Source organism: Scardinius erythrophthalmus (genome assembly GCF_964197995.2).
Source record: "Scardinius erythrophthalmus genome assembly, chromosome: 9".
Lineage (NCBI taxonomy): Eukaryota > Metazoa > Chordata > Actinopteri > Cypriniformes > Leuciscidae > Scardinius > Scardinius erythrophthalmus.
This window is the reverse complement of record NC_138229.1, coordinates 27927126-27946660: the sequence shown is the minus strand read 5'-3', so window position 1 is coordinate 27946660 and position 19535 is coordinate 27927126. Positions and strand designations below refer to the sequence as shown.

Below are 19535 nucleotides of genomic sequence, written 5' to 3'. Positions count from 1 at the left end.
GAAGGAGAAACAATTTAAGAGAGAAGGTGTGTAGTGTCTATAAAAACCATGTGGTCATCCTCTATGCGGCTGAAGTATCTGAGAGGTTCAGAAGGGTTCTTTTCCAAGCATAAAATCCCTGTGAATTTTAAACCAATGACTAGATTAAGACAATGTTTAGTTCGGATTCCCAAACACCTTTAAAGTAATATAGTATATGCAGTTAAGTGCATTGGGCATTTTGTAGGTTACATTGTTATGCCAGTGACACACTGATTTATTCCGGAACGAACCAAGCGGCTGCCCTTATAAATTTGCGAGTCATTGAATCATTCACTCAACTGATTCACATTTAGTGATTCAGTAAATATATTTATATTCAAACAGCTGTTGAAATGTGTTTTTACTCCCAGTTTTTAATCTCTGATGATTGCCTTTACCTTGTACACAACCAGAATAACCAGAGCTACATTTGCGATGACTCTTTTCTGAGCAAATTATTCAGTCACTTCACTTGTTTAGGGGAAGTCACATGGCTTTTTTTGATGCGCATCAATAAATGTATTTGTTACCATCGTAGTTTGTGCACGTTTCCCGAAAAAATAATCACCTGCCTCAATAGAGCATAGTGTAGTTGTTTTTATGCATATTTTTGTGATGTCATTATCATGGTTTCTATCCATTGTTTTATGCGATATCCCAAAATGCCCATAAAAATACACTGATGGAAGTTTCTGATCACCCAACATGTGTAAATGTATTTAAATGCATTCAACAGTTGGTCATCAGTTGGTGACATTTTGGACTGAGGATGAAGTTTTGAGCTCTGAAGGTTACAGTTGAACATCAAAAATGTGGATATTCAAAATATGACCCATTTTTAAGATGCCTGCTACCTCATATAAATCACAGGTGTAGTGCAAAGATAACCTTAAACCACACCATTCATTAAGACCTATGGCTGGTTGCATAAACAGCTAAGACAGTCTTAAAAGTTAGTTCTAATAACTTTTTTCTTCAAGACTGGACATATCTTTTATTCAACGACATAAAAAGGAAGTTTGGTCTAATTTGAATCTGAAAAGAATGATTAGCCCTAACTAACTGCTAGTTGGACAGTGTTAAGGCAGTCTTAATTTAGTGGCTATGTTTATGTAACTGGCTTATTCCCTGTTTATTCCTTTTGGATGCCTTTCTTTAATCGGATGAGTGGTAATGGATTCCATGCCATTATGTATTTAATTTCCCAATGTATATTGTAATTTTCCATCAGCAGCTGCTGGAAAAGAGAAGAATATTTATGAAACTTGATTGACAGGATGAAGGTGTACGAAATTAAAGATGTGGTTGTGTGTGAATGTACAGTAATGACAAAGGATATACCTCTTATGAATAAAAACTTTAAAGGCTTCATAGTACTACATTTAATAGTTTGATTTCCCCATGGACCCCTTTCATTTTCAAAGCATAAAATAAAAAGATTGAATTGGTGATGATAAAATATTATACATTAGCTCATCCATAATATTCTGTGATATTGGTCATTAATACATTTTTCAGTTGAAATCCTTGACTAGAAGGTTCCAGCTCAAGCGGATGCCTCAATGCTGCATTTCTCTCCGTCAAGTCAAAGCGCACAAACTGCATCATTTTATTTATCACAGACAGCGTTCTTATCTCAGATGAGTTTAACACGCAGCTGTTGCCTTAGTGCTGAGAATATTGGATTTTGAAATTAAAGATGATTTCGCCTGATTTGCCTTGACATTGCGTCTTTTGTTTGTTTCAGATAAACATTTTGCTTTTAGATTGAACAGCATGCGTGCTTATAAATGCAGACTTTACACACATGCAAAAAGCTTGGCTTGGTTTGAGAATTCGCAATGTCAGCACCCTCAAGGTCTTTTTTAAGAAATATGAATAAAATGCAAATGGTATTGTTTGTCCACTTCAACCACTTAATGAACTTAAGCTTGTTAAAGATCGTGATTTTAACGGTAAAAGACTGAGAACTGCTAATTGGTTAACAGAAAGTTTCCGTACTATATACGGTGAATAACTGTGATAGATCTAACTGTATATTTAATGTCATTTTAGTTTTTGGAAGTGAAAAAGATCAAGTCAATGTATAATTTACAGTGAAAAAAATGTAAATTGACATTCTCACAATTCCCTGCGTGACACTTCACATTTTATGTATTTTTGTTGAAATAACTATGTTTCTTCATAGTTTTTCTAAGTTTTTTTCTAATCACTTATGCACATTAGGATTTATGTTGCATTTAATGTTGTTAAATTAATGTTTATTGCATTTTTTAAATTTCATGTATGATGGTGTTTAGTGTTTGTGTGAATGACACTGTATAATAATATTAACTTTCTTGTGGAAAAGCTGCTTGTGATGAGCTTTGATTCATGATTGGTGGTTTTCAGTGTATTACAATGGTATAAAACAGATATAGTACTTCAATAGGTGGGTAAAGAAACATTATATCAGATAGTGAATATGTTTTTTTACTGTAAATTTGAGTCAAGTCTGTAAAACCTGAAAATTTGCTACCGTATATATTTTACGGTAAATTTCTGGCAACCACAGCTGCCGTTTTTTTATCGTAAATTAAACAGATTTTTTTTTACAGTGTACAAAGCCGTCACAATGTCTTGTGAGTTGTTGCCAGGTGCTCTGGGTAGCTTTTATTGCATTCTAGTTTGTTTTTTAGGGAATAGATGGTTGCATTCACCAGGTGAATATCTAAGTCTGATCACCTTGAGAAGTAATATGACACCTTAGGTATTATTCACGTGTGTAGCACAAACGGTGTGGGATGAGTTACATTCTTAGGGTTTGCAAAAGCAATATTTTCAAGGTGATGATATTTCATCTGTTATATTTTTGAACTCATCTGTGTAAATTGAAATGTAAGCTGTCAGAGAGAGCAGGAGACTGTTCGGTGAGTCATCTCGTGTGCAGAGGTAATGGAGACAATCAACCTTCAGTTTTACTGGAACATTTCATGAGGCATATTTGAGGCTGTCCTTGGAGCAAGCTGGTAAAACAATGATTGGTATTCTAAACCAGCTAATTATGAGAAATAACTTATTCTTCTTTTATGAGCCACACAAGGCCATTTCATGAGGGAATTGTTTAGGATTATTATCAGACATTCACTTCTGTTCAAAATTTTGAGCTCGGTAAGATTTTAAAATGTTCATCATCAGTGTGGCATTTATTTGATGTTGAACTGTTTTCTATTTGAAAATATCCTGAAATGTAATTTATTCCTCTGAAGGCAAAGCTGATTTTTCAGTCTTCGGTGTCATCTGATCCTCCAGAAATCATTCTAATATGCTGATTTTTTTATTATTATTATCAAAGTGGAAAACAGTTATGCTGCTTAACATTTTTGTGGAAACCATGATAATTTTTTTTTCAGGATTCTTTGATGAATAGTAACAGCATTTATTTGAACTAAAAATCTATAATGTCCATAAAACATTATAATTGTCTTAACTTTCACTTTTTAGCAATTGATTTTTAAAATCTTTTTATTTATTCAAAAATTAAAATAGCTAATTCATACATAACCAACTTGAATACACCTCTTCTGTGATGGGCATATGTCTAATTTCTCATTTCTAAATTCAAATTCATTTAAAAATTTTAACAAGGAAGTTTTAAAAATTAAGAAAATTAAAAGACATAAAAAAACATTAGGAGTTTGACTAAAATATTATTCATATTTGAAAAAAAAAATCAGAAAGTTCAGAAACATACTGGAAAAGTGACTGAAAAGTCATGGAAAACCATTAATCAAGCCGTGATGATGTTTAAGCCTGTTGTGGTTGAGAGTACTATGTTCTTATTGGTTGCTGAAAGTATAAATAAAATAGCTTAAATGTTTATAATATAACATATAATATTGTCTGAGTTTTCTGCACATTCCATGTGGCCCTGTGTACTAAGGGATTTAGCATATATTAATGCATTCTCTGCCAGCACAATATTATAATTTTAATAGACCATATAGACCCTATTTCATTTGAGGTGACCACCTCACTCAAGCCAAAGTATATGGATTATACTTTGATTTGATTTTAGGCTCAGGAAAGAAATCACTACTGCCTTTAGGAAAGTCAGTTTAGCAAAAAAACACTATAGCAATTGATCTTTATTTGGACAAATATAGATTTCAGCAATATAGTGTAATGGTGTGTTGACATCCAATTGCTGTATGTTTGTGGCTTGACTTTTCTCAATGCATCTGCATTATTATCATCACTGCTGTAATGGCATTTCAATAGAGGTGCTGTTTCAGTAGTTTTGCAAATGTTCCCATAGCAATGGGCTGCTTTAATTGAGCACTAGATAGAGAGGCGTTTGAGCGCATCATATTTTTTACTTCATTGGGATCAGATGAAATGGTGGTATTGCGTATTGTAATTAAAGCAAACTGCTGTGTGTTAAAGTTTTCTTGTTTTTGAAATAAGCCAAAGGCATAATTTACAAACCCACTCTCAGACATTAAAGCAAGACAATCAGTGGGTCTCATTCAATAATAATTTCCTTTAATTATTTCACATTTATAAAACCACCCGTATCTATTTTTTGTGTATGTATGCTTTCGGGGGTTCCTACTTCTTTTTATTTTTATTTTTGTTGTTGTTGTAAATTTAGAATAAATTTTAGTACAAAAGTTACTGATGAATCATGATTTATTTACACACGAATTCGTGCATAGGCACAGTAAAGGAATAAGGTGTGGTTATGGTGTGTTACAGTGATTTTTACCACACTGAAAGATGTGAAACAAACAACCGTTTGTGCAATTTTTATATTGGTCTAATCAAAAAGTCATGGTTTTCAGGTTTAAACCTCTTTTTGTCTAAAAGCGAAAAAAAAAGAAAAAAAATCCATAGAAATAAAAAAGTAAAATGGTATTTTGAATAGTGTTGATGTGCAGAAAACATACTAGCTTATACTACAAGATTTTAGGTTTTATTATTTCTTCTGGTGTTTATTTTTTAGCACATGTCAGAAAATATGATGCATATTTTAGAAAGACAGCAATAAACATTAAGGTATTCTAGGTGTTCTAGTAAACTAAATGAAACATTGACTGACAAAATGTTTTTTGTTTTATGTTAAGTGAAAATTCTAATTTTATAATGTAGCTAATTTAGACACCCAACACCCTGTCACTGGTTTGTGGTTTGTCCCTCCTCGGACACTGTTGGTAAATTCGCACCACTGCTAACTGGGAGAAACCCTCAAGCCTTGCCATTTCAGAGATACCTTGCCATAACAATTTGGCCCTTGTCAAAGTCTCTCAGATCTTTATTCCTGCCCATTTCTCCTGCATCCAACACGTTGATCATGAGAACTGATTGTTTGCTTACTATCTAATCTACTCAGCCCCTAATATGTGGCCTTGTTAGGAGATGATCAACAATATTCTCTTCACCTGTGATTGGTCATAATGTTTTGGCTCATCAACATATCTAAATTGCTTTAATTAAAGGGGTGGTATAATGCCCTTTTCACAAGATGTAAAATAAGTCGTTGATGTCCCCAGAGTGTGTATGTGAAGTTTTAGCTCAAAATACCCCACAGATATTTTTATATAGCATGTTAAAATTGTCACTTTTTGAGGGTGAGCAAAAACGTACCGTTTTGTGTCTGTTTCTTTAAATGCAAATGAGCTGCTGCTCCTGGCACAGAGGGCGGAGCTTCAAGAGCTTGTGTCATTTTACCTCACACAGACATGCACTGAAAATGTTCAAACCAGAGTCAGACAATGATGGAGAGCCTCAAGAAGAAGTGACAACATGTAGAAGCAACAGGACATTTCTGTATGGTTAGTTGATGAATTTATGTAGCTGATGTGTAGTCATCTTCTAGTCATTGATAATCTATAAATCGTGTTCCGGGGGCGGGGTTTATGTTAATTTTAGGGTTAGTAATGTCACTAACCCGGGAGGAATGTCATGTAGTCCCAACCAGCCGTTTGATGAAGTCCTTAAAAAGCGATTTCTTTAAAAGAATATATCTACCTTTGCTTTGAACTTTGAGCATTGTAACTTTGCAGATGTTGTTTATGCTCAAACAGCAACATTACACACTAACTAAAGTAAAAAATTTAAATCATAATCAACCACCCCTTTAAGTTGTATGAGCCTGTATCACATACATATTGTCATTATTTAAAAGAAAAGTAAAAAATGGTGAAGTAAATATGTATTTGTATCAGATGTATTTTTATGTATTACAAATAATTATTGTTTTTAAATTAATATATTAATTAAGGAAATTCCCTTGTTGATTTGTGATGGTCTAAGGGACTTTGGATGGGATAGTTGTCAGGTCTTTTGCAGACAGTGCTACAGGTTCCAAAATGGGGTTTTCACAGAGATGCCATAAGAAGAACGTTTTTGAATTCCTCAAAGAACCTTTCAGTGAACAGTTACTAAAATAACTTTTTTTTCTTAGTGTAAAAAACATTTTAATAATCTGAAGAACCTCTTTCCTCTATAAAGAACCTTTTGTGCAATGGAAAGGTTCCATGGATGTTAAAGTCCGCGTGAACCAGAAGTTGCAAACGACTTTTCTCCAGTGTTGTGGCGTATTTCACTGTGAAAAGGAATATTGAACAGAGGGCAGGGTTTTACTCTAGCGCTCCTCCTCTCCTCCCTCACTCATAGCAGACTAACGGTTTGAGGGGAGTGGTTAAGCGTTTCCCAACCCAAGCCGTCAAACCTACATCATCAGAGAAGGAACGCCATTCCAGACTGGAAGTAACTTTTCAGACTTTGATTAAAGATTACAACGGCAAACAATTTTCTTCTGTGTATTAACTTGCACGGATTAATTTTTCATCACAAGACTAATAATATGCGCTAACAAAGTAAATAGGGTCAATTTTGATTTCAGTTGGACTTTAAAGGTTCCTAATGGAACCTTGAGCCCGATTCACACTGTATATACCAACATATGGCGACAGGAGGCAACAGACACTTTGAGTTTTGTCGGATCAGTGTGTTACCCGTCACCGTCTGTTGCCATTGGTCGGCTCTTCGTTTTCTTCAATTGAACATGTTGAATCGGTGTTTATCGTGTCGTGGTATGTCTGTGATGTGATGTACTGTAATCTTGTAATTGTCGACGTTGGTCAGCGTCTGTCGGTGCAGTGTGACCTGGCTTATAGATGCAAATAAAGAACCTTTATTTTCAAGAGAATTCTAACAATGAAAATTCAGTTGCTTTGCCATTAAATGGCTGTGCTTGTGTTTTCAGGAGCTGGTTGGGAGTAGCCCTCCCCAGAGGAACTGGAAAGGAATCGCCATCGCCCTGCTGGTCATCCTGGTCATCTGCTCTCTGATCGTCACCTCCGTCATTCTACTCACACCAAGTAAGAGATGTAATAATGCAACACTTAATACAACATTACAAGTCTAATATGTAACCAAAATGTAGATGTGTTGACACTCCTGACCTGAGTATTTCTATACATAAAACTGCATTTATTAGATCTTTATATTCCTCTCATATTATAAACTCTATTGGTAAAATGCTCATTATGCTAGTAAATATGTGTAGGTTTGTGCAATTTCATATTTTCTTTTAGTAATCCGTTTTGTGTACTAGTTTAGACCAAAGCTATCCCTTCAATCAATAATGTGACTATAATGTAAGTTACGCTAAAATCTTATTGAGCATACATTTTTAAACTGTAATTTTAGTCATGAAGAATTGGGCAAAACATCACATAATATTACTCCTGTTTTCTGTAAATAAAAATAAAAAGTTTACAAATGAGTAACTTGTCATTACAGTACCAGAAATATCTTTGGGGCCTTTGGAGTGTTGGGAGTAAAAAAAAGTTGGGAAACGCTGCTTTTAGGGTTTGAGAAGAGAAAGCTGATGCTTAACTAAAGATAAACTTAACTGAGAAGTCTCCAAAGCTATGAAAGAGCAACCCATGAGCAATCATTTTCCTTAGGGTGACTGGATTTGAATAATTTAACTTGAACTTCTGGTATTGTTTATCTAGTATTGGTTTTCTTAGTACCAGTGAAAAACTGTGTTGTTAAAGCATGAGAGACAGAGATGCCAAGCAGCTGCTGCAGCCAAAATATTCCTCAAAGTTGGAGGATCAATTATGATGATTTTCCAGGGTAATTAGTATAGCATGTATAATTATGACTGTATTTCATCAAAAGGAAAGTGGGCCATCGTTTTTCCCCAGAGTTCAGTTAAGTTTTTTTTTTTTTTCAAACACCAGTGACAGAGGATGTATGCAAACACGTATCAACTGTCGGAGAGCCTAAATTGGGAGTAGCCTCAAGAAATGAGTGAGCTCATTTTTACAGTAACTCTCCTAATTGAGGGTGAAGGCGATCCAGTGGTGCTTGCAGAAAAATATCCAAAACAGGCCCATAAAAACTAAAGCAAATTTCAAAGCTGTAATCTGTATGTCTTTCTTGCTTGTACTCCTTGAGTTCAGTTGCAAAGTGTTAAACTCCTTCTGAATAGATACTTATTAGGTAGGGAGACAAGCAATGTGAGTGAGGGAAAAAAAAACTCTGTCTGATTAGATCAATGTGTGCAGATCAATAGAGCTCCAAATAGAATGAGACACACTAGGGATCTCCAGTCTCGCCCTCCACGTCGCGTCAGCTGTAGTAATTGGTCGTGGACCTGCAGACTAGCGAGGGAGTTGTTTCCTGAAGCCAGATCTCACGGGACAAGAAGCCAGACAATATAGTGGGAGCTATGCATACATTGAAAATGTTTGTTTTTTTTCGTGGTCTTGCGGGACCTGACTGAGACGGTTTATAATACAAATTCCAGAGTTACTTTCAAATTTTTGAAGTTTGAACATAAAATCTATCCATCTATGAAGATATGTTCCCTTGTGAAAAAGTTCACTTTACTTTTAAAAAGAGTACTTATTACAGACATAATATACTTAAAGGTGACATATTATGCCCCTTTCACAAGATGTAATTTAAATCTATGGTGTCCCCTGAATGTGTCTGTAAAATTTCAGCTCAAAAATACCCCCAGATCAATATAGCTCGTCAAATTTCCCCCTTTTTGGGTGTGAGCAAAAACGCACCGTTTGTGTGTCCCTTTTAATGCAAATGAGCTGCTGATCCGCCCCATTCAGAAGAGGGCCGATCCTTTACACGAGCTTCAGAGATTCCAGCAATAACAAAACAAGCCAATAATCTCACTCATCCAAAATCTCAGAAATAACCAGTAGCGGAGTGCAGCCTTACAGAGAGACTCAGGAAGTTTGCAACTTTTAGACGCACCTGAATGGTTAGTGGATACATGCATGTAGTTGTTGTGGAGTTACATTGATTCATCTCATCAACTTGCATGTACCGTCGTGTTTAACTTTTATACAAGTTGACACTGTTCCCTGAGGGCTTTATAAGACAGCTGTGACATTTTTGGTCAAATAGTATTCTGTGCTCATCTGTGCAGCAAAGACAGAACAGTTTGCATGCTTTGCTCGAACTTTTGCCATTGCGTTAGAACTGTTACACTGTTGTCGCTTGCGAAAACCAATTGTCGCCACCGTGGCTGTAAACGTGCAGATTAAGGGGCGGTAATATTATAATAAGATCCCTTTCCTACGTCAGAAGGGGAGCGAAGTCTGATGGCTTATTTTTTGACAGGCTTGCAGAGAAAGGCTTACCAAAACAAAGTTACTGGCTTGTCACTTTTCACGTTTTCTGGGTTGGTAGATGCACCGGGGATTATTATAGCACCCAAACATGGATAAGTCCAGCCCGTTCTCATCCCAAGGCATCATATACTGACGCTTTTGACATTTCGTCTACATCGAACGCACATGGCACCCTTTAGCGTCAATATGAGACGCAGATAGATATGGGCCAGAAGGCGCCTCCTAGCGGTCTAACCCTAATTCTACACCAGACCTAAACCTACCCATAACCGAACAAAGCTCTGTGCGTCTCATATTGACGCTAAAGGGTGCCATGTGCGTTGGATGTAGACGAAATGTCAAAATCGTCAGTATATGACGCCCTAGAATGAGAATGCACTGAAGTCAGATTTTCATGATATGTCCCCTTTAAGAACATACTTGAGTGCTGAATGTAATGTTTTCAGACACTTATTTGTTTGATAATTCCAATTAAATGAAAATGGATTATAGTTTAAATAGACATTAAATAATTTTATCCCTTAAAACTCATCTTTTATCACCAAAATTACGTATTTAAAAAAAAATTCCTATAAAAAAAATTCTTCATGCCTTAGAATAGTTTGAATGTAACTCTACACCCTTCCTTCATTTAATATACGCGTAACCATGAATATGCTAATTAGCCCCGCCTCCACTCACTCATGCCAGCTCACAGATTCACTCGGCTAACTTACTGAGGTAAACACTGCACTATGGTATCGCTCTTCACAACGTCGGACACATAACGGTAACTAATATGATTAGCCTTTTGCTTGACTATGTTATCAGACAGCTTAATATGTTGCTAATGTTACACAATTTCAAACAATGTTGTTTTAAGTTTTTAAGTTGTCAAAGTTTTAAAAAGAAAATACTCAGCAATGGTGTTTACTTATGAATTTGCACATGGTTTGTCTTAAAGCATATTAAAAACACCACATAAACATATAAACAACATTAAAAACATTACTACAAAGCTCTTTTTAAAAGTGTACCTATGTGTGTTCAGAAACCATCCTGAAAGTATACTCTAAATACACTTAAATCACATTTTACTTCATTAATATTATATCTGCAAGTACAGTTTTTTTTAAATATATACTTCAATGATTTGAAGTTTAATACAATGGCACATTAAATATAATTAGAAGTGCTTTAAAAAAAAAAAAAAAAAACATGGAATAGAATAGCTGTCTGTTTGAATAAAGCCCGTGTAACCTTCAAACTATAACCTTTCAAGAATTTGTGCCATTTTAAACTTTGTCCAGCAGTTTGTCTTGACAAACTTTCCTTTTCTAGTCTTCTCTTGTAACATTGTCCAAATCTTCTGCTCACAGGTGATGATGGCAGTCTGGGCTCCAAAAAGAAAGTCACGATTGAGGATATCTTCAATGGAAAGCTCCAGGCACACGACCCTAAGGCAACATGGCTTAGCGGTGAGTGGCAGTTGAGTTTTACTCCCTCTCGTCCGGCTGCTAGAGCTGTGGGTGGATGCAGTCACTTTTTTCATCATCTTATAACAACAGAGAGAAATTGCATCAGGATCTGCATCTAAAGCTTCATACTGATCGAATGCAATCTCTGTGGTACCTCAGATGAAAATCCCCATTTAATATGGACAGGTGTGGAGATATATTCTTACCCAGCATTGCATATTCTTTTCTTCCTTTGTTCAGTCTTGATTTTTTTTAAGTTGGTTTAGAGGCTCTGGGTTTTCACCAAACACTTAAAACAAATGACTGCAGACTCTGTGTCACTTTATTGCCTTTTATTGACTGTAAAACTTGGATAGGGCTATGTATTACTTTTCATTGCTGTAGATTGTACAGCAAACCTGCTAAAAATTCTGGATATAGCAGGCTTTTCCAGCTGGTCCAAGTTGGTGCATGGCTTTTTAGCTGTTTCAAACAGTTTTTTTATGATCATTAGATGATACATGCTGGTATCAATTGTTTGCTCAATGGGATATCTTGATGGGTACCTGTTTTGACCAGGTAGACAATCTTTATATTTGATGAAGTAGTTTTTAGCTGGTATACAACCTTGGACCAGTAAAAACTAGCTGCCAGTTACCACTATAGCTACAGTGTAACTTGTTTTTGAAATATATACTTTTTACACAGTAGATCTCTGTACCCCATAAAACATTTTTTTTTTAAGTTGTAAATAAAACAAAGGCTTGGACTTGGTGGTCAACTTTAGAAATTCTAACTTTAAGTAACTTTGCAACTACATATGGAACCTTGTTTCCGCCACTGAATAATAAATAAATAATAATAATTGCGACTTTTTATCTCACAATTCTGACTTTTTTTTTCACAATACGATATATCAAGTCAGAATTGTGACTTTTTTTCTCAGAATTGTGAGATATGAAGTCAGAATTGTGAGAAATAAAGTCGCAATTCTGAGAAATAAAGTCGCAATTGCGAGATATAAAGTCGCAATTGAGAGATATAAAGTCGCAATTCTGAGAAATAAAGTCGCAATTCTGAGATATAAACTCGCAATTATGTGTTATAAAGTCAGAATTGCGTGATATAAAGTTGCAATTGCGGAAAAAAAAGTCAGAATTCTGACTTTATAACATGCAATTCTGACTTTATATCTCGCAATTCTGACTTTATAACACGCAATTGCGACTTTATTTCACGCAATTCTGACTTTATTTAACGCAATTTTGACTTTATATCACAATTCTGAGAAATAAAGTCAGAATTGCGAAATGTAAACTCGCAATTGTGAGATAAAAAGTCGCAATTATTATTATTTATTTATTATTCAGTGGCGGAAACAAGCTTCCATAACTACATGTCAACTACAGTCTACTCAATCTAATGGCTGCTAGTTTACATGTACGTATTTGCATGGTTGCTTACAATTAGAAAAAAATCTAAAGTGGACCATCAAAATAAAGTGTTAACAAACAAAGAGTATTGTACAGTAGTGCTTTTTTACAAGAAAATACTATTACAGTTTCTCTACTTCTTGTGTTTTTATAACAATTTCTGAGTGAAAACTGATTCTACACCAAAGCTTAGTAAGAATTAAGAAAGCACTAACAAGTGCATATCATTTATATATTTCCAAAAGGACAGATTGTTATAAAAGTTGGCTTTTGAAGACAGTACAACAGATGGGTCAATTAACCATGAGAGCAGAGGTTGGCATGACCTCTCAAAACTGGCAAACCCCCTTCCCGAGGACTCCACTTGTTCCCCAAACTCTCAAAAATGGGATCTTTCTCATTGTAATTCAGTAGCATGACTGTGAATCTTTGGCACATTGATCCACATTAGCATGTCTTCTGTTTTTGTTATTGTATTATTCCATGTACAAATACACTGTCCAGTGTCATATTAGCATGACCTATTTAAAGGGTAACTCTCGCCAAAATGCAGCCTAGGGTCTTTTTGTTAATCTACCCAAGGCAAACTTTCATTTAAAAGCATAATTAGAATGGAAATGGCACTTTTAAGCTTGACCAAACATTTTCAGTCAAATTGCCTTTTGAATAGGAGTGCTTGGGGCACTTCTATGATAGAATCAAAAATCGCTATTTTTAAAACACTAAGAAGGCTCGACACGACATGAAACTTTGCTCGGAGTATCACATGGGGCTGTACACATGAACTCGAGCATTGAGAACATTATTTGCGTACACAGAGTTTACTAAAAAGATTTTGAACAACTCACTGTAGCTGTTGTTGTTTCCATCCGCCGGCATTTATGTATGCTTGCTATTGTTTTTGCACAGTATCACCGTAGATATTACTCACTGAGATTGTTCTGGTTTATGTTTCTAATTCTTAGGTTTTTGTTGGTACCTTATTTTAGCCACTTGTATAATTTTTCTGTGAGATTTGAACCTATTTTGGGGAGGGTGGAGAATGGGGGTGTCCTTTGTTTGTCCTTGTTTATGTTAAAACGGTGCAGCCCAGGTGCCTTGTAAACCATGCAAAAGATGTTTTTATCTGCATTTTGATTCATATATTATTTTTTTATTTTTTGTTATTCTGCTCCTGAAAACCCATTTGTTGATTTAAGGCTGTGTTTACCTTGGAGAAAAAGGCCTATTATTCTCCCTCTGACATGCTCCACAACTCCACGTCAAGCCTTTTTAAAAGCGATCACTCGTCTGTATTATTTATCAAGGCAGGCGCTATCTGCATTCAGGTCCGTAGCAGACTTGTTTACCGGGTTAGGTATAACATTTACAGCCTGAATAAAAGAACACAGTTGCCTTATAACAAAATAGGAACTTTTAAAACCAATGCTTTAAAATGAGCTGTAAAAAGGTTTTAAAGGCTATTCAAAATAAATGAATGAATACATTTATATGCATTATAAAAATTAACCCAAGCCATTTTATACCCATTATACAACAGTAAAAGTGGTTGTCCATTTTCATCAGAATTAAGTCATTGTCTATAAATCTTTACCCTATACTTTACCCATTTTGTGACTATTGTTTTGTACACTGTTGGATTATGAGATACAAACAGGTGCGATTTTAAAACAGTTTTCTGAAATCAATATATCTTATCCCCATAATTATTTATGTGCCGAAATGCTGTGTAATAAGTGATATTAAGGACTGCATACCGTATCTCTTAAATGTCCGTTTAGTTTGAACATTGTGTTGCAATGGCTCTCTCCACAGAAGCTTTGCGTTTAAAGACCTAATAAAATATTTCAATATTTTGTGTCTAATTATTTACTTATGTGGCAAGTAGCCGTGTTATAAGCGGGATAATGTACATCCAGCCGGTGGTTCTCTCAAAATTGTGATTTATAGTAATTAAATTAGTAATTGTTCTCTCCCCCTTTAGACTGATCAAGACCTCATCACCCTGTTGGGGGTTATTTTGAGAGAACCACCAGCTGGATGTAGGCTACATTATCCCTTACAGTTTAGAACAGCTGTGCTGCTTAATATTTTATAAACATTTTTTTTAAATATTTGTTGATGAATAGAAAGTTCAAAATGGTAATCAAATCATATACACACATATACACATACACACACACACACACACACACACACACACACACACACACACACACACACACAGACGTTCAAAAAATTCGGGATCGGTAAGATTAAAAATACACAAAAACAAACCAAAAAAAAAAAAAAAAAGTAATATTGTTACATATTATGACAATTTAAAATATATTTTAAAATGTCATTTATTCCTGTAATGCAAAGCTGTATTTTCAGCATCATTACTCCAGACTTCAGTGTCACATGATCCTTCAGAAATCATTCTAATATGTTGATTTGATGATAAAAAAAACATTCATTAATATTTTCAAACAAAATTTTCAAAACAGTTGTGTAAATTCTGTTCATTAATAGAATTTCATGAATGATTCTTTGATGAATAAATAAATAAATAATAATAATAAAGTTATATTTATTTGAAATGTATTTACTATAACTTTTGAGCAATTTAATGCATCCTTGCTATTGATTTCTTTCACTCCTCTCCCCCCCCCCCCCCCAAAAAAAAAAAAAATCTTACTGACCCCAAACTTTTAAATGGTAGTGTATAATGTTACAAAAGCTTTCTATTTCAGATAAATGCTGTTCTTTTGAAGTTTTTTCTTTTTTTACATAACTGTTTTCAGCATTGATAATAATAATAAATGTTTCTTGAGCAGCAAATCCTCATATTAGAATGATTTCTGAAGGATCATGTGACACTGGAGTAATGATGCTAATGCTTCACAGGAATAAATTGCATTTTAAAATGCATTCAAAAAGACAAGAAAACATTCAAATATTTTAAATTGTAATAATATTTCTCAATATTACTGTTTTTTGTGTGTGTGTGTGTGTGTGTGTGTGTGTGTGTGTGTGTGTGTGTGTGTGTGTAAGCCTTGGTGAGCATAAGAGACTTCTTTTAAAAACCAAAAATCGTACCGATCCCACACTTTTGAAGGGCAGTGTATGTATATTGTTACGTCCTCCTGAGACGTATTTTATTTGTGATTATCTATGTGTTGTGGTGTGTTTGTTTTCTTTTTCCCCAATGTCTACTTCTACCAATCTCATGGAGGTGATTGGGTTCACCTGTTGCTGATTTGCTGCTCAATCACCTCGGCTCCACTGATTGGCTGTAGCCAGGAGAACGCCAGCATATTAGGCCAGCACTGTTCAGCACACAGACTGCTGTTCTCCTACTCCAGAGAACTTTATTGTGTTCTGTTACTGACATGTGCTAATTAGGGATGGGTGATATGATACTGAAACTTTTCCAAGCCAATACTGATTTGATACCTCTTAACTTAACTTTTAAATTAAAAGAAATTCTTAAATTGAGTTACTAAGAGTAAAATGGGTAATGATACCCACTTAACAAAAGGCATTTTAACATTCAAAACACCTTAATTGGAAAGATTATATTTTCGTTTACACATGTTTAAAATGTTTACTTGTAATGGTAACCATGGAAATCTATAAAATAGTATAGGCTTAATTAGATTATGGTCACTGTAATGTTCATTTTCATAAGGGACTGCCAGAGACAGGCTGTTGCACCCATAAAATGCAACCTTTCTATTCTGACAGTGTATGATTTATATTAAAATTAGTTACAGAATAGAACAGTATTTTTCTGTCTTCTGTAAAGCTTTGTCCTGTGCGTTTCCCAAAAGCATCAATGGTTTCTCATGATACTTTTGGGAAACGCAGCCCTGTTTGAATGCATTGTCGGCAGTGTGTGAACACTCTGTGATTGATTGGTTCTGACTTGTAGCATTTGTGTTTAGATGAGCAGGGAAATAGTTCTACTACACAATTATTTACTAACATAGGTTATTCATCCAATTCAATGCATACTGTACGCATTAAATTTCTTGTCAAATAAACAAAATACGATACTTTCAATACTCGATGTCATTACTTCATAATGATACGCCCATCCCAAATGCTAATTATTGGTGCAATTGTGAATTTAGTTGAAGATTTACTCCTTTGTTCAGAATTTAAGATTTTCTTTTAAGGAAACTTGTAGGGAGGTGCATGGGTGCCATTTTTGTTTGAAACTGCTTTTTTCCTGGTTATGTGTAGTCAGGGAGATAGGGAAGTTCATTTGTTATTTATTTTCTTTTTGTTTTGTGTATGTAAGTTATGGTTAAAACTTAGACACCTTTTTGTTTGCTGTGTTGGCCTTTGCTCCCTCCTAAAGCTTATGTTTCCCTTTATATTTTTCTTTTGATGCCATAAACACCCATTTGTTCTGGATGTGTGTTACTGGGGCTGGAGGCAAGAAGTTCCTGTGCTCTTTCTCTCCAAAATGTGTTACTGCTATGGCTATTACCCCTAGACTAAAAGGCCTGGCACGTAACAATATATACAATCTAAATGGCAGTTAAACTGTAATCATGTACATCCAGCTGGATATTATCCCAAGAGAAACCCATTCATACTGCTAAAACACGCATATCACTCTTTCGAGGTTAATTTTGTGATATGACCGGCTGACTGTACATTAATAGGATATTATGTACATCAAGGATAATGTTTTTTTTCTTCCTCTTCATAGACACAGAAATACTGTACCGTAACCTTACGGGAGATCTGTTGAAGTACAACGTGCTGACAAATACCATCGAGACTTTATTGGAGAAAAAGATGTTTGACAGTTTCCACAGCCAGGTTCTTACCGCTTTGATTAACAGCAAAATATAAAACAGCTCTGTAGATGTTTTGTACTTGTAAAGAAAAGTAACCGTAGAGCCTTTTGTTTCAGGGATCCTACAAACCAACCGAATACCAAGTGTCTCCTGATCTAAAATATGTGCTGTTGCCCTACAATATTGTGCCGGTAATTGCTGTATATTCTGATTTATAATGTGAAGTATCTAGCTGTTTGTTTCTCAAATTCTCTTGTCTTTTGTTACTAAGGTCTCATATCTGTTGCATCACATCTTTTTGTAAGAGATGACACAGTGTGCGCTTCTAAAGGACATCTCGTCTGCTCTCTTTGTTCCACAGCTTTATCAGTATTCCTTCATGGCCCATTACATCATCTGCAGCCTTGATTCTCCGTAAGTCTGGTTGTTATGACCGAATCCTTTCAACATTCTCACTGGTTTTAGCTTCTACTGTCACTAACTCTAATGTCATGAGGGTTCAGCTCACTGAGCTTGATAGGATAGTGCCATTGTAGAGAACTGAATTGTGGGTAGCACTGCCACCTAGTGTGTTTCCTAAGATATGGTGTCATTTCCCCAGAGCTGGCTGTGTCTGTGCAAATATAATTTTTCCTCAGGGTTGGTCTCCCCGATCTAAATGATTCATGTCTCATGAGGCTTCAAATAGGTTAAACATGTACACTACACGCACATCTTTCTCATTCAGTATGAGACACACACAAACACTTTCACAGTCTCTCTGTCATTCCAGCAGATATGAGATACACATTTGGCTTTCTCTGATGTCGCATCACAATATGAATGGAAAGTAACAAACACACATGCAGTAATGCTATTCTTGTTTTGAGAATGGTTTGTTTTTTGACAGAGAGAAAGTGGAACTGACCCCTAATGAGGTGCAGCCTACCGCACTGCAGTATGCCGGATGGGGTCCCAAAGGACAGCAACTGGTAAGAGAATCACAAACACACTTGTGTCATCAAAAAAAAAACCTCAAAGTAATAATGAAATATCACAAAACTAAGAGGTTGGTTTAATATTCAGTAGCCTACCAATATAGCTTGTTGTTCATTATATCTTTAATCAGATTATGATTTTATGGAACGTGGAACAGGTTGTACAGTGGATATAAGAAGTCTACACACCCCTGTTAAAACAACTGGTTTTTGTGATGCAGTTGTGATAATTAATGGTGCAAAAGTTCTAATGATTTATTTGTTTCATTTTTTACAAACTATGCAATGGCTCTAAAAACCAAAATGGCACATTTCAGAGAAAAAAAGATGCAAATTTTGAACTAAAACCGTAAAACTTAGTATGCGTTTTGGCCATTCATTTACACAACAACAGCGTTTTGGGTGCCTGAAAACGCAAACTTTGAAAAAGTGCAAGTTTTTGAAAAAGGCCTCCATGTAAACAACAAAAACATGAATCTCTGAAGACATTAGGCTTGTTCGACTTGATCCGGCGCTACACGATCGGTTTATGACATCAAAGTACCGTGAGAGCGATTAGAGAGCAGACGGCTCCTTATGCTTTCGAATCGCTCTCGCGGTACTTTGATGTCATAAACCGATCGGTCTGTGCAGCGCCGGTTCAAGTCGAGCAAGCCTAATGACGTCACGCACATGCGTATTACGTATTCAGTCTATAGTGTCTCATCGCCATCTAATGGCCTGGCAGCAGAATACGGCATTTTAGTCGTTTAGTGGGGATTGTTTTGTTAATGTATGCAGAAAACTCAAAGGAAGAACTTCTCAGTTTTAAGCATATTGTTGTGTAAACGTACCCTAAAACTTAACTGCATAAGTGTGCACACCCTTTTGTAATTGAGAATGTGGCTGTTCACAGTGACCTAATCATCAAGCTCGTGTGAAATAGTCTGTCTTTACCTGAAGTGACACTGATGAACTCCAAGTAAATCTCAACTGTTCTTGTAAGATTTTTCTGATATTTTTCACACCCTGTTTTAACAGGGGTGTGTAGATTTTTATATCTACTGTACAAAAATTTAAGAATATCATCAGACAGTCAATATGCAGATTTACTGCTTAAATATGTGATATTAATCACGAAAAGTGTCAAGCAGGGGTAGCAAATGAAGACGGAAAATAGAGGAGCTGGATCTATTTGCAAGCAGTAACTTTTAATTGGAATAAACTCAAAATTACACAG

At 35.4% G+C, this 19535-nt stretch overlaps 1 protein-coding gene across 4 annotated transcripts in view; it reads left to right on the top strand.

Annotated features, from left to right (window-relative positions):
- dpp6b (dipeptidyl-peptidase 6b) overlaps positions 1-19535 on the top strand; it is a 151350-nt gene that overhangs the window by 103881 nt on the left and 27934 nt on the right. For all 4 annotated transcript variants that reach the window (XM_081375422.1, XM_081375423.1, XM_081375425.1 and 1 more), the window contains 6 exons: positions 7271-7385; positions 11033-11131; positions 17249-17361; positions 17456-17530; positions 17701-17753; positions 18229-18310. In XM_081375422.1, the coding sequence (XP_081231548.1) occupies positions 7271-7385; positions 11033-11131; positions 17249-17361; positions 17456-17530; positions 17701-17753; positions 18229-18310 (537 nt within the window). The remainder of the gene's footprint in view (positions 1-7270; positions 7386-11032; positions 11132-17248; positions 17362-17455; positions 17531-17700; positions 17754-18228; positions 18311-19535) is intronic.